At 43.9% G+C, this 16,257-nt stretch overlaps 1 protein-coding gene across 1 annotated transcript; it reads left to right on the forward strand.

Annotated features, from left to right (window-relative positions):
* Positions 1-130: 130 nt before the first annotated feature.
* DDIAS (DNA damage induced apoptosis suppressor) lies at positions 131-7,173 on the forward strand. Its single transcript, XM_061457985.1, has 4 exons — positions 131-264; positions 1,229-1,390; positions 2,536-2,653; positions 4,673-7,173. Exons 1-4 carry the CDS (start codon positions 152-154, stop codon positions 7,169-7,171), a joined length of 2,892 nt encoding a protein of 963 aa, XP_061313969.1. The 5' UTR covers positions 131-151; the 3' UTR covers positions 7,172-7,173.
* Positions 7,174-16,257: the final 9,084 nt, after the last annotated feature.

Genomic DNA, 16,257 nt, shown 5'->3' on the forward strand with positions numbered 1-16,257 from the left:
TTGGGCTACCATTGCAAACAGAGATTATAATTTCCTGAGGACTGCCTTTCAGAATGTTCAAACCGACCAAATAAAAGCAATAAATATGAACAGTTCATAAAAAGAGAAGTCTTTGGACCATTTTGACTTGTTTCAGGTGATGCTGTAGCACATGGATAGTGTGAGAGGACTCTTGTCTGCCTCTGTAATTTCCATCCAGAACTCCTGCTTCGTCTATCCTGCCTGTCAAAACTGCTTTTCTAGGCTGATACTGGATTCTAGGAGGTACGTCCTGTTTTGGGGGATCACGAACTGTAACAAGCCTTGGGAATATCTGTTAGCTGAACACAAGTTATAACAAATCAATGTAGATCCAGCCATCATAGAAATAAGTGCTAATTTCAGATATTTATGTTACTTATCACTATTCAGATCTCTTTGTATTACAGTAGCAGCTTGGAGGTTGTTACAGATCAAGAGTTCTATTGTGTTCAGTGCCACACAATATCAAGGAACAGTTTAGATGATTTCTGTTGACAGTTTCCAAGTGCATCTCCTGCAGTCCATCCAGTTCTCCAGTGCTGTTCCCAGTTGGAAAGCGTTAACAGAAAGCCCCTCCAAATCAAATCCTAATTTCTTTTGTATTTCTTATCATTCTAGATGTGCAATTCATCAGGTAGTCCTGTGTGACTCTTTCACTTACTGTGTGTCCAGAACTCTGACTGTCCTTTTTAATCCCACTGTTAGGTGAAATCTATGACACACGGGAGAACAATACATGTCACTACTAAATGGGAGGAGCTGCCTTTGTAAAGCAACAATCTCTGTCATTTCAAATGCTGAAGTAAAAGATAATAGTGCTGTTTCCTGATGATTTTTTAGATCTAGGTATTACACGAAAGCTGCAGGAAATAAAATCCCAAACCAGAATGAAATGGGGATGTGGGGAGTTCAAAATCACTTCCCAACAGGTCATTCAAATCCCACTGCCTCTCTCCAACTTCACAGCTGTCCAGCATTTAATAAATCAGTGAAAGAAGCCAAAGGGCTTCTGACATGATACATCCAACCTGTGGTAAGATTAATGCCTCAGGGAGTAAAGAGTAAGAAGTAATCATATAGTTTGTAATGGAATGTTTGATGCATTATAGTAGTAATACTTACAGCTGCAGAGAAGTTCTTACCTCAGCAGCGATTAACATAAGCTCATGTATTCAATCTTTTTTATCCTCTTACTGTGTTTTGCCAGGTTTAACTGTCCAAAGTGTGGCTGCACAGGTGAAGCTAAAGATGCAAGCTACAGATACAGATTGTCCCTGAAGATTGCTGACACTAATGATTTGTTTGACATCACCGTGTTTGGGAGTTGCTTAGATCCATTCTTTGGGGTCACCGCAGAGAATCTGCAGAGGTAAGGAAGTGGATTGTTTCCATCTATAGAGCTGCTGCTTTTTCTTCAGCCTAAAAAAATAGAGATGAGCATGGGTGGTGGGGAGATGAGCGGGAGGAAGCTGCTAAAATGCTCCCTTCCAGCATTTCCTTGGTACCCATTACCTTGAGGAAATGCTGAAGTTTGATTTCTTCCAGGAATCTTGATGTTTTGAGGTGGATTACCTCTGCGTAGTAAAAGAGATCCTTCACTATTGAAGGTAGCTGGTTACCTACTAAGTGAGCTTCACAAGATGATTGGACTTCTTTCTTGTGTCCTTCTGCCTTTGAGATGGTTGAAATTCCTTTGTCTAATGTCACATTTTGAAGTCTGTTTGCTTTTCCAGAGATTTAGGCTTTTTTTTTCCCCTCAAGATTTTAAAGGAATCTTAAGGTAAAGATGGAGCCTTGGGTTTTTTTTGGGTTGGATTTGGTTTTTAACAGTTTGAATTTTAAAAACAATAGTGATATTACTTCAATGTGCCAAATTAGCCTTTAGAAGTGAGGAATTTCTTAGAAAACCTGTTAGTCCTCAGAGCCCAGCCACCCACATGATAAGCTTCAGACTTTCTGATTTGTGAAACTGCTAGGATAGGATATTCAGCTCCATCCACTGCTTCTTTCTCTATTCTGTTATTTTCCAGTGTCTGGTGTTATCGCTGGGTCAGAGGTGATCACTTTAAATCCCACATTAGCAGCATGAAGAGCGTACTCATTGCAGGCATTCTACATTGGTATGCTACTATCAGCTCTGAAAACCAGAGTCATTTGTGTGTCTGAGTATGGATACTGCTGTAAAGGTGCAAGCAGGAAGGCTGTGTAAGCCGTAGCAGCATGTTGACAGCATTATACAGTCGTGTTGATACAAAAATCACAGCCACACAGGGAACACCTGAAAGTTTTGTGTGTATTAAACCTATCCAGAGTGGTTGTTTTGCTTTCTTCTGTTTCACAACAAGTTAACTAAACAACCCAATTTATAGCTTCCTGGTTTCCTCTTTTCATTCCATGTTTAGCTTAAGCTACCACAGTATCTTCTCTTTAGCATGTGTCCTACCTATACTACAGCTAAAATGCTATGTCAGGCTTCCTCTGTTGGTCCAGTACTTCTGTATGTTTTTACTCAAGGTATGTTCAAGACTTCAATCAGGTGTCAGGAGAAACAAACACAGATGCATCTCAAGCAATGCTGGTTCAAGCAGTGGAAACCTGTTTCATTGGAAAAAGATTTATATTTGGAGTGAAGGTAACTTCTAATCCACATTACTCTCTTATAATGAGTTTTTTTCATTAGCAAGTAGCCAGTTTGGGGCGCAGACGGAGTTATTAAAGCATCATGTACAATATCTTTTGGCAATTTGAGAAAACTTAGGGCTAGGACATGGGGAGGATTCTGCTCCTCTTCCCCCAGACTCCTGTGTTATTTTAAATGAGTCACATCCAAAGTCATCTTGAATGGCAGTAGTCAGCTTGACAGCTTGTCAGGGCTGCTTTTCAGAGAGCCTGAGCAGTGCCAGCTCCTGTAACAGCTTGGAGTCTGTAAAAAACCTTGTACAGTTCAAGCAAGAAACAGACTGTCTTTTCAAGCACTGCCCTACCTTTCCCACGCTGCTTAGTCTCCTAGTGTGTAGAATGTAAGGACAAACACATCCCCTTGCAGCATTTTGATGTTTCATGATTTCAAGAGCATGTTTTCAACTGTTGTTAAAGTACAGCTCTTCAACATAGGTATCTGTGGCTCTTTTGTACGTTTAACAGACTTTGAAATACTAGTTCTTAGTAATATTTCCATGGAAACAGTCTTCTAAGTTCTCTTCAAGTGGTGCTTGTGTGAGTCATTCGTATTATGAAGTCTTTGAACTAAACCCTACCTGGCAGGTGCTTTTCCTCTCCCATAGGTATCATGAGGTTTATATCTGAGCAGAGGTTTTTCCGGCCTCTTAAGTAATGGAAGTTGGAGGACTTCATGGATTAACTTTATTTAACTAGAATCATTCACCAAGTCTCTAGGTCTGATGCCTTTACAACTATAATCCTGTGTATCAACAGCCTTGTGGCTGCTCCTGCACACACAAGGACTGAACACACATTCAAAGACCATTTACTTCTCCTTTGGCTCTAGACATTTCTGGGCAACTCTGTTCAGCTGTGCATATGCTTGCACTCCCCCAGGTAAAAGTGACAACTGACATAACGTACTTACCTAGAAAGGTATTGTCCTTCTTTAAGAGCTTTCAGCCTCAACCTTTGCCTGGACTCAGGGAGTAGGAGGGTTGTTGAGTTTGAAGATGGCTATATTTTGGCCTCTGGCATTGCCAGAACTTGAGGGAGAGATGAAAAAGGGTTTGTCCACTCCTCAAAATATTAGAAAATTCCCTTTGCTTTTAATGCAATTGAAACATTCTTATGTGTGGAGAGAAACAGGTTCTATAAAGAATTGCTGCTGAAGCTCCTGTGGCACACTACTCTCCAAATGAATCTGAGAAGATCATAGAATCCCAGACTGGTTTGGGTTGGAAGGGAACTTAAAGCTCATCCAATTCCAACCCCTTGCCATGGGCAGGGACACCTTCCACTAGAGCAGCTTGCTCCAAGCCCCTGTGTCCAACCTGGCCTTGGACACTGCCAGGGATGGAGCAGCCACAGCTTCTCTGGGCACCCTGTGCTAGCACCTCAGCACCCTCACAGGGAAGAGCTTCTGCCTAAGGTCTAATCTAAATCTCCCGTTTTTCAGTTTGAAGCCATTCCCTTTTCCCTGTCTCCACATGACTTTATCAAAACCCCCTCTCCAGATTTCTTGTTGGCCCTTTAGGCACTGGAGCTGCTCTAAGGTCTCCCCTTAAGGAGCCTTCTCTTCTCCAGGCTGAACAAGTCCAGCTCTTGTAAAAGAAAAGCACTGGGCTTAGGCAGCTGGCCATTTGCACAGCACTGCACTGGGGGCAGCCCCGAAACACCCAATGACCTACAGTGAGGAAGACATTTTCAGTGAAATGCTCAGATCTCTTGGTTGTTTTTCCAAAACTCTGTGTAATTGCAGCAGGCGAAGAACCTCTCACTGTGATGCCCTTTCTAGCCCTTGCCAACGCTTATTTCCCAGGGAGTACTGCTTTGTGTGACAACCTGGTTCGTATTCTCTTCCCTGCAGATCCTGACAAAAAAATGGGCCTAAATTTAAGCCTGGCTTAAAAGACATGTGTTAATTTTTATCCTTCTTTCTCTATCCCAAAATACTGTACTAAGACTTTTATCTTTCCCCCCGTACCAGCGTTGGGCAAGGGAAGATGGAGGCCATTCTGCTGCCAGCAGCATCTTGCAGAACTGCTCCAGAATTAATAGAAGTACAAAAACCCTTACAGCTTGCCAGCTCTTCCTGCCAAACACTGCTGTTACTGGCTTTACAGTTATCAGCTACTTCCATCGGCTCCTGCAGTCAGCAAAACTCAGGAGCTGTAGTAACAGCTCAGATTTACCTAACACAGCAGCAGCTGCAGCAGATGAACCTGTCAGTGAGCTCAGCAGCTTGTCTAGCCTGAGCAGAAACTCCTGCTCTGTTCAGTCTAGTGGCAGAGAAAGTCCTTTAAGGTCCTGGCAGGAGTCCTTGAGCCTGACTTCATCTGTTGCTTGGGTAACAGCAGAAGACCTTCCCACTCTGGAAGTGGAAAAGCTGGTGAGTGAACAGCATGAACAAGAGGGGAGGCCTGTCCCTGCAGAATCCTGCAGTGTGAGCCTCAACAATCAAACTCTCTGGGATTCACCATTTTGCAGCTCTGCTGTGAAGGAAGGGGATAAAGAGGAACATAACGAGTTGAGTTCACAGCCTAGTCAGAGTGACAGCATCTCTGCAACTGATGAATTAGAGAGAATATCCTCTTCAGAGACTGAGTGTTCACATGGAAACAGCTCCAGTTTGTTACAACATCCCTTGGAATCTGGGGTACAGAGCACTTACCCAAAGACTGATGGTAGGAATTATTCTTGCCCAGAAAAATCCCACAACCCCCTTTTATACAAGAAAGATGCCTCAGCTTCTAGTCACATAAATGTGACTGGAGTGTCTCAGATGGATTCTATGCTGTGGGATGAGCTCGCATTCTCAGAAAGCCTAAATGAATTCTTAGCTAGAATAGAAGAAGGCAAAAACATCATAACATCACCCAACCCAGATGCAGGCAAACATCCTGAAAGGAGCAGGTTGGGTGCAAATCTTAATGAATCATGTCTCTGGCAGACCCTTGTAGCTGCTGATTTGCCTGAAGCAAGTGTCTCCAGGAAGGTCTTGCCACCAGCAGACAATGATAGTTGGGAGAATGTATTGTTTGCTTGTCTTCAGTCACATGTACATCCTCAGAGTGATGAGGTGGCACAATGTGAGTTTTCCTGTAGTGTTTTATCTGACAAAGAATCTTGCTTTATACCTAACCCTCGTCTACCTATTCTATCACAATCCTTGCCAGTTACACCAGAGCTTTCTGTTTCTGAGAGCAGATACATGCAGTCCAAAGCAGCAAATATTGACATTTCAAAGTCATCTTGCTCTTTTATTAATCACTGTGCTGCTAAACATGGAGAAATCTGTTTAAAGAGGAGTGAGGCAGCTCCCTGTGTGCATTCTGCACATGGCAGCTGCTTAGCTGGTTGGAGAAACAAAGAAAACTCTTATGCTACACCAAGCCAAAGACCAGATCTTACACTCACAGGGAGATGGGATTCTGATGCAGCAACTCCCAGCAATACAAGAAGGATTTATGAAAGACAATTAAAGCCATTGACAGAAGTGTCAGAAAACACCTTCAAAAGTGTTAACAGGAGAGCGACGCTGTGGAACAGCATCTTCCCTGAAGGCAGCTATGATGCTTCTGCTGATCTCTTTGATGCAAGTGCAAGAGAAAAGAAATCATGTAATTCTTTAATAAAGGAAGATGATACTTTGACAGACAAGGTCACAGCTCCTGAATTAGTGCTTTATGCTGGAGATGTTCCCTGTAACACTTCAAAACGCAGCTCATCCCAACACAGGTTCCCTCGTGCTTTTAGGAAGCACAGTACACCAGTAACATCCTCCTTTTGTGATGCACAGTGCAATTCAATCAGCGCTCAAGACTTTGTTCCTTATTCACAGTCCACTCCTATGGCAAAACCTCTTCAGAAGCTGTGGCCTGTTGGGGAAAGAAGCTCTTTTGTCGCTCTCTTCACCCCTACAAATCCCAGGAAGATCCATTCCAAATGCAAACGATCTAGGTCTGCCTTTCAGAACACTCTGCTGCAGCAGCTTACTGGCAGGTTAGTGAAACGTGAAAGGCCAAGTAATAGTGAAGATGAGGAAAGTAATAGCTCTGTATCACAGCAGTTCCTTAACAGCCAGCTGCCTGCCAGCTGTGAGGAGTGGATCCCTCCTTCTGCAAACAAAAGGTTGAAGCCATCTGCATCTTTACAGTTAAAAGCAGTTGGGCTGGCTCCTGATGTGCAGGTGAGCTGTGGGTACACTGACAGGAACCCTGCTTCTGAGAGCAAAAACAGTGAGAATGATGCATGCTTCCAAAATGAGAGACTAAACCCTGGGGACACAGCCTGGATTCTAACAACTCCTGCATCTGCTGGTGTCACCAAGGCCTTGTTCTTCAATGAAACTTGTTCTCCTTTAGAAGACAAGACTCTCCTCTCAAGTGCAAGTTACATAGGAAGGGTATCTGGAAGGGCTGCTGGCTGGTCTCCGGAGTTGTTCTTCCAAGCACAAACCCCCTTTTCCCATAATCCAGAACACTAAAACCCGATATATTTATGCTGTATTCTTTTAAATTACTTGTAAAACTTTTGGGAAGGAGCCAGAAGAAAAAAAGCTATTTAATAACTGTTTATACACCTATTGGCATATGTCTTCCTAAGGTGAGTTGTGTTTATTTGCTGATCTTTGTACCACAGAGATGGGGGAAAATGGAATTTGCAGTAAATGAACTCTAGAATGTGCAATAAAGACTATTGTAAATGGGTATTTAATAGCTGTCATTATATCAAGTACAGGCAGGTGAAGTGTTGTAGCGTGCAGTGTTGTCTTTTCATCTGAGAAGAGCCCTGGAATCTCTGTCCACTCCAGATTCTCACCTGATGACTCTGCGCGGAACAGTTTCCTCAATGAATATCAAATTCCATATGGGAGCTTGGTATGTGAGCCCGCTCTGGCAGCAGTGAGCTGGGTGGAGAGGACCCTCCTGAGAGGTTGGTAGCAGCTCTCATCTTTCCTGGAGGCTTTGTCAAGTTCAGGTGGCTTTGTCAAGTGGTGCATTCCTGACACTTCTTTCATTTTCCTTGCTTTGGCATCTTCCAAATCCTCCACCCAGAACAGCTCTATTTGGGATCACTGAACAGAGAAATCTTGGAGCTGTGCCTGTTGAAGAAGGTGCTGCAGAAGCATGTGGGGACCTGATGGCACAGGATTTCATCAGCCTGAAAATGCTGGCTTGGAGGACCAGAAGCAGGCCTCAAATTCATAGAATCATATAGAATCATTGAACAATGGTTTGGGTTGGAAGGGATCTTAAAGCTCATCCAGTTCCAACCCCAATGCCTGTGCTTACAATGCTATGCCTGGTCAGAAGATGTTATTGATTGCACATAAAATCCTACTTGATAAATCTGTTAGGGGTAAAAGGAGTAAGAAATGTAGCCTGCCTGGAAATGGTAAACCTATGTTTAAGTAGAAGAAATAAAGGAGAAGACAGCATTACTCATACCCAAATCACTGAGCACAGGGAAAAGCAATATTGAAAAGGTTTTAAGACATCAGTGCTCAAACACATACAACATTAAACTAGTTGTTTCTACTACAGCCTCACAGATAATATGAGACTGCAGCATCAGTGGCTCTTTAAGCACTCCCTTGTGATGAACTGGATGAGCACTCACTTTATCATGGGGGTTAGAGCTGGTCCAAGTGGTACCCAGAGACTTGCTGCAGCTAGCGCTGAACCGCTGCCAGAGCTTCTACATTATAGACCTGACAGCATCTTGACATGAAATGTTTGGTCCAGCATGAGTGATTCTATTAGGCAGGCAATTCATCTGCACTCTATGGTAAGCGATAGCTCTGGCGCAAGCTAATGTGATTGTAATTATAAGCTTGCACAAAAAGAATAAAGCTCAGCATGTTTCATTCTGAAGGTAATAGGGCTCCTGAAAACGCACACTGGGTTTGCAGCTGATTCCCTGTGCGTAGAAAGCCATAAATCAAGACTAGGTTTTAACTTAGGACTGTCTGTATGATACCACTGAAAACAATGCAAGGCAGTCAGAGGTTGCTTTGTGCAAGGGGACTGAACGCATAGCGAGACCAAAAAGCACTGCTGTGTGACAGGTCACAATGATACCTTCTGGGCAGAGCTCCCCAAGTGCTCTGTAAGGAAGACTTTGCACATGAGATGATGGAGCAGAGGCAGTAACCTGCCTTGGGTTTGCTCCTGTAGTCTCTTCCATTTCTTCCCCTGGGCGCTTTGTTCCCTTCTTGCAGCGAGCTTTTGTGCTCCTGCAATGCTTTTACAAAGGTTTTACAGGCCGTGCCCTTGCTGCTACACCTACTGAACAAAAAGGTTCACACCCCACTGGTTAGATGCTCCTTGCAAGGAGGAGTTGCCACTCTTCCCCTGGGAATAGCTTGGTCTGGCTTCTCCAGCCATCACTCCCAGCAGCACGCTCCATCCCTGCTCTCTTTCAGTAAATTCCCAAGCTGTCTGAGCTTTAAGGATGTTTTCTTCCCTCTCCTTTACCTAGTTCCTACCTAGGAGCATGCAGGGACTTTTCCCTCTCCAACACCTTTCTGTGTCCTCACTGACTCCAATTGCCAGCTTCCAAGGGACCATGGAGCAGATGGTCCAGCCATAATGTCAGACATTTACCACAGAAGGAGCTTCAAGGTCAGTGGAAGAGGCAATAAAAGGCACATGGTGTCTTCAAGCTTCACAGCTCATTTCTCAGTGTAAGCGTTAGAAGTCATCTCTGATGTGGAGCAGAGCACAGGGGAGGAAAACTGGTCCTTAGAATGAGTCAGAGCACATTTATGTGTTGACCCAAAGAGTAAAGGCTTAATATGGGCAATCTCATTCAAAAGGATTCCGTAGGGAATTCCAGTGGAGTTCTGTCTGCATGAAAAGAATGAGTTGAAGGATGAAGAGAAGAACCAGCATGAAGTTAATAAGGGAACTGGGACAAAGAATAAAAGACATCTGGAGCATCCAAGCATCGTCTTGACCCAACACAAACCCTGCATCATTCTAGGACAAGGGTTTAACCAGCTATAGGTTTGCAGTGATGATGGGTGAAGATGCTACCTGTCAGAGACCACCCTTAGTGACCGACTCCAGCATTCCTTTGGCATTTCACACTTTGCTATCATCTCTCTTGCTTTGAATAACCTCTTCCTTCTGTTCCAGTGCAAAGGGACATTGCTCCCTTGGACAGCAGCTCTACTCCTGTTCTTCTTGTGAGGTCCCAATGCTGTGAGAGCCTTGGTATGCTCAACCCAAGCAGAAAAGCCTCAGCAGTCATTCGTTGATGTGATATTAAATCACATCAAGTGAGTCTGTCTTCTATATATTTTTAAGGCAACTTTGTTTTGCAGCTCAAACAAACCCCCCAGACAAATCAAACACTCCAAACACCAAATGGAAAGGATTAAATGTTTATTTACATACAGATACATATGTAAGCAATTTCTAAGTATAAAAAGGACATTACAAATAAACATGAGGCATCATACATTCATCATCCCGATCATCCCTAATACATTCCTTTCTCAACCCCACTGTACCACACTTGACCACAAGAACTTAAAAAAGACAGACAACCCAAATTCTGACAGTCAATGATTCACAGTTTGGCCATTTGCTAACACCTAACCCCTTCCCAAAGACAGCATGACCCCAGCATCAATGACCCCAGCGATCAATGCTCTGACTGGCTGTAGTGCATTTTCTCCACTGACATGGTTGTGCTTGATCAGCAAGAAACAACATCCTCTCCTTTTCCTTCTGGCCACGTGTTCAGGAATGAGGGGTCTGGCTACAATTCTGTACATTGTGCTAATTCACAGTTGTTGGGGAAAAGGCAGCAGTGGGGGAAACTCCAACCCAGGAAAGCCCTTTGATGCAGTGACTTCCCTGGTGTGGAGGTTCCAAACAAGATGCTGCTTTTAGTGCTTAGGCAGGTTTTTAAACTACAAGTCAAACTACGGTTGATGGTCTAAACCATACTTTGTTCATGCTTTAATATTGATTTGCTAGTAACCAAAGCTGAAAGTAACGCAGGTTTTCTCCTGAGGAAATGAAGGTGCTTTTATAACATCTGTAAGAACTGATCGTAGCTTGAAAGAGGAAACGTGTTAGACTTAAAACCTAAAGGTAACGCAGAGCACAAGGAGCTTGTCAGTCAGATAACGTTACAAAGGGGAGCGAGCCAGAAAACACAGAATTAAAACGCTTACTCAAAGCATCAATGGATTGAGATGAGAGCTGGGGGAGTCTGTGCAGATCAAAGGCGGTTTGGGGAAGAAACCCTCATGATCTGCAAATTCACAGAACAGCCAAATATGTGCAGCAGAACAGAGAGGTGTGGAAATGAAAGAGGAGCAGAGTGAGCCTTGTCCCATGCTGACAGCTGAGTGACTGCAGCTGCTCCAGTCTCAGGGGGGTTTGTGTTTCTTTCCCTTTTGTAAACAGCCGTAGGGAATAAAATGAATGTGACACATCTATAGCGCATCTTATTGTGCTGAAAACCATGGCATGTTTTAAACTGCTTTTCTAATATTCACATATATACTTGTCACTCCAAACCCGCACAGCAACAGGCGCTGGCCTTCCTCTGTACTCTCATTAGACGGTCTTTTCTCCCCCAACCATTTTATTCTTACTCCGTTAAAATCTCAAAGAAGCATTCCCTTCTCCTCTGCTTCTCCCTCATAAAGGCTTGATCAATGGGGACACTGTGCCCATTGAATTTACTAAAGCTCACGCCCATGATGCAACCCAGACTCACAGAGATGCTCCACACAACCACACAAGTGATGGCTCAGAATGGCTTCTCCACACAGCTGTAAGTGTCCCTGGATGGAGAGCATCCATCCGCTCACTGGAGATTTACTTGCTTGCATCAAACCACCACCACTTCTGGACATCTGAATCTCTTCTGTTGGTCCCATGAGAAGGGACACATTCCTTACAGGATGCCCTGGCTGACAATGAGTTTATGGGTTTAGTTTGGCTTATGTTCATAGTAAGAATCTCAAGGTGGCACAGAGGATGAACCATAGATGCTCTTCTTCCTAGCTAAAGCAGCAGCTGGATCCAGTGATCCATACTTGTTTCCAGTCTGAGACCTCCACGGTGCCTGAGGCATGAGAACTGGGGAGGAACAGATTCATGATGACAGGTACTAGGCTTTGAAAAGCATTCATATGACACCAGAGCCCTTGATAACTGCCCATGAAAGCACAAGAGCACTTCTGTCACCCCCTGTCCTTCAGGGAACCATGCACAGCTAAACCCATGACTGACACAGGCTTTGGCCATGTCAAATACCTGTGGACCAGGGCTGTGCTCCAGAAGATGCTCAGCAAGGACAACACCATCGTGCACATCACTGTTACCCCAAGCTTAGCAGTATGGAAAAAGCAAAGGTGCAAATGTAAAGGTGGCATTTGCTTCTTGAGCTTAATTGTAGCACTAACCAGAGCTAAAATTATCTCCTGAGCTTGCTGGAAAAGGATAACTGGTTCAACGAATGTGAGATCACATCCAGGGAGTGCTAATAGCTATTAATGTGAAAACAGAGACAACCTCTGAGCACAGTACAGCCAGCTCCTGTTTATCCAGACAGGAGAGCTGAGCTGTTAACCCTAGATGTACTCCTAAGACCACTCTCATTTTTCACTGACGACATTCACAGCCTGAATTACACTCATTCCTATCCCAGTGTCTGCTATATCCAGGTTATCTTTCCCCAGTTACTCATTCAACAGCATTTGGAGGGGCAAGCATTGGAGGTGAAGGGTTTTTTCCCCCTGGATCTGTGGCTCACACTTGGAATAAAACAAACACCCCCAGCTCACACAGCATAGTTTTTAGTTCTGGTTTCAGTTACAGCTCATTCACACGAGGGGCAAGGGTGCAATGGCATCCATGGGTGCTGACAGCCGCAATCTCTCTCAGCTGGATATAGTACAGTACAGCACAGCAAAGGAGACTTGGGTTCAGTTCAGCGAGGAGGTGATTAGGGAGGTGAACTCAGAGCAACGCAGCAGGCTACTTTGGGAGCCTTGCATCATGGTCACCATGATTACCCTGTTGTCTGTTGCCAAGATAAACCCTAAAGCGAAGCAGATGAAAGATCTATAACCATTATGGTACATTCAACTACAGCTCGAGTGGATACTCGCATTTCAAAGACATGACAAGTTGAGGCTGCTTTGCTTAGGCTGCACTACTCACCTGTAGGAAATCAAGGTAGTGTTTCCCCACCACTCATCATGACAAGTGTCCTTCAAAGGGATGACCCTCTGCTGCTTGTGAACGGTAAGCAGAACAATTATTACCCACAGCCACAAGAGGACAGACTTGATGCAAGGAAAAAGGGTGGTGCCAAGAGCTGCATTTGTGCAGAGAAGCAAAGTTTATAAACGATGGAGTAGGCATTTTGATATAGCATCTTTTACAGGGTTTTCACCACTAGAACTGATTTATTTCCTTTGGCTGCGATGGGTTTTCTGGTTAGCCCTTATATAGATCAACATTTCAATTTCCATACTTGCTCACAAGGAATTCAAAGTGTCCTCTCAAAACACCTTTTTTCTAACTGAGCTAACTCAAAAGGGTCTTTGTTAGTAGGAGCAACTTGTGTAAGGATATTGGGGGTGCTTTGATATTGAAAGCAGAAGAATTTCAGATGAGCATCCCTTATGAAAGTCCAGAGCAATGAAAATCTAAGCCATAGATGCACCTTTTAAATGAGGATGGGACTGAGAAGACCCTGAGCAAGTAGAACCATCTCTTTACTTTGCATTCTCTGCTTCACAGACCCATCTCTGCCCTTGCACAAAGGGCTACAGTACTACTGTCCCACAGCCAGGAGAAGGCTTCTGTGACACTGTCTCCAGCCGTACTGACCATGGGGACACCACAGGTCCCCAAAGGGCAAGGGATCCTGCATGGCTGCTCAGCCTATTTTAATAGCTAGAGAATTCCACCTCTTTCCCAGCTGAAGTCTCTGGCTACAGAAATGATGCCAGCTCAACATCTCAGCTTGATCTACAGACAGATCTTCATACTGAAAAGACAAGTGGAAAAGCATCTGAGCAAACAGCAGTCCTCAGGGATAACAAACAACGCAAAACCCAATGGGTTTCACCGTAACTAATTGCACCCCTTGGCAGGAAAGGCTGGGGAAAGCCTCTTGTCCCACATGTGCGCACATACCGTGCTTCTGCATCGCTAGTTTTGACTTTCAAATCCCTGCCTCCTGTGTCAGCCTCAGACTGCTGCTGCTGTTACTGATGCTGAAGGAATTCAATAGCCATTAACCACTAAACCTAGACTAGCAGGAGCCAACCGTTACCAACATCGCTATTTCCAAACAGACAAACAGCATCAGCAGGCTGACAGGTTTTATAGGGGCTGTTTCATGTGTTCTACAGCAGAGAACAAAGCATCTTGCCTGACAATTTGTCATGTGTGGGTTTCATTAAATAATGATCACAAAGCCATTTAGCATTCAGCACAAGCACATATCTGACTGCATGCTCAAACAACTTACCTGTAGATCAATCAGGACTTAAGTGGTAGAGGTAGGAAGAGGCATTGAGTGTCCCTTTCTTTACAGAGTTCAGAATATCACTTTTCCATCATAATTCCTTGACCTAAAGGGCTTTTTTCCCCATCCCCAAGGACTGTCTCTCATGGGGAACACATATAGGAACAAAGGGAATCATTGCTTGTCCCAGCAAACTTGCAATGTAAATACCCAATGCAAAGTACCAGTGGTTTACCCAAGAGCAGCCTGACTGAATCAGTGGCTGAACTGGAAAATAGAGTTTAGACCATCCAGTTCTCAGGAGATGCTTTCACTCAATCTCTGCAAACAGGTTTGATAGATAAAGCAAACATCTGTGGACCATCCAATATTGGCTTCTGCTCAGAGCTATGCATTGTGCAAAAAGAACTCAAGCAGAGGTCTCATTATGGGACTACTACAGAAATTAATATTCACCCAGAAATAACATTACCCTATATCACCCTGAAAACACATCAAACCCTAGCAAGCACACTGAAAGCAGTGCTTTACTCGTTTGATAACAGAGAATGTTTCCAGTCAAATTTGGCTCCATTATATCCATTCTGCACGGCTTTTGGACCCTCAACCCAGCAAGCATCACAAGGCTTTCACTGACAGTTCTCAAAATCCCACTCATCTAGCAAGGTGTCGGCTATAGTTGAGGAGCTGATTGTCAGATAACTGGGGTTTGTTATTTTATCTCCTTTTAGTTTTCAAGACTTTGATCATTATACCACAGCACTAACTTAGCAGTTGATACAGCTCATCTTCTAGTTGGGATGCTATCAGCAGTGGACCAGACTGAAGAAGAGAAAGCATGCTCTCAGTGCTACAAGGAGAATGGGTTGTATCCACTAGAGAGATACTCAAAGGTGTACAAAAGTAACTTCTGCAAAGGAATTACTACAATAAAATATCACTTCTTGACCAAGTGGTGTGCTTGTTAACTGCAGGAAAAGAGGCAAGTTTCAAAAGACAGCTTTGGCTTATGACCTTATAAAGTGTTGCATATACCACCATTGTTTCCTTCCAACTTTTTAAGTCTACACAGAATAAACCTTGAAAGGAATCAGTTCAGATTTCTCTCTGGAGAAGTCAGATACTTCACTTAAACAGCAGCCCAGCTGCAGCACTCCACCCTGAAGCAGAAGCACATCACTGTGTGGAGATGGAGTCCTTACATGGAGAATATCTGCTAGCAGTACAAAGAACCAATGCTTTGAGGTTGCTTGTAGGCAACTAGTCTCCAAAATAGCCACCTATAAGTTAGGAACAGTACTGGAAAAGGAGACAGCCTTCTAGAAACCTCAAAGTGAATACCCAAGAAAATCATTTAATGGTTTCTACTATTCAACCAGTTCAGCTTGTTCAGTCACGATAATGTGTTAGAGTTCAACCTCCAGAACTGATGCAAGAAACACTCTGAGATGCATTTACAGTGGTGCCCAGCAGGAATGAAAAGTACCTGAAGAGCTCTAATGCTTTCAGAAATCAAGCTGGGGAACCTATAGATGTTTTACTGGGCAGTCCCCTTCCCTTTGATCAACTCAAAGAACCTTGTCCTGTTTGATATCAGCTTTGTGCTAACAAGCCCAGCATCTGGAGACTCTGAGCTTTAGAAATTAAACATACATAGCACTGGTTTTTAAATTGAGTGTTACCTTACATCTGACACACTGAGCCTTGCTCTAAATGACTACCTACAACCTGTGCAGAATCACTGTCTCTAAGTTGTGTGGTCTTCACAAGCACGAACAAACAGTGTTTGGCAGTTTAAGGAACGCTCAAGAATGACACTGCTCTTCAGCACAGGCTGTACCACACAGAAGTGGTACACACACAGGCTGTACCACAGAAGCCACCGAGTCCCACACATGTCTAAATCCTCTGGATTACACCATGAGCAGAGACTGAAAACGAATGGGCCAGCACAGACGATGACTTGTCCCCCAACTTCTCATACTTACAGAGCTCTTTGCTAAGTGTTACCTAAATGACAAACGAGCCTTGTACCACAACTGCTACATCTTCTTTTTTACC

Source organism: Pezoporus flaviventris, unplaced genomic scaffold, assembly GCF_033815535.1.
Source record: "Pezoporus flaviventris isolate CSIRO_AGI_PZ_B2104156 unplaced genomic scaffold, CSIRO_AGI_Pfla_v1 ptg000025l, whole genome shotgun sequence".
In the NCBI taxonomy this organism is placed as follows: Eukaryota; Metazoa; Chordata; class Aves; order Psittaciformes; family Psittacidae; genus Pezoporus; species Pezoporus flaviventris.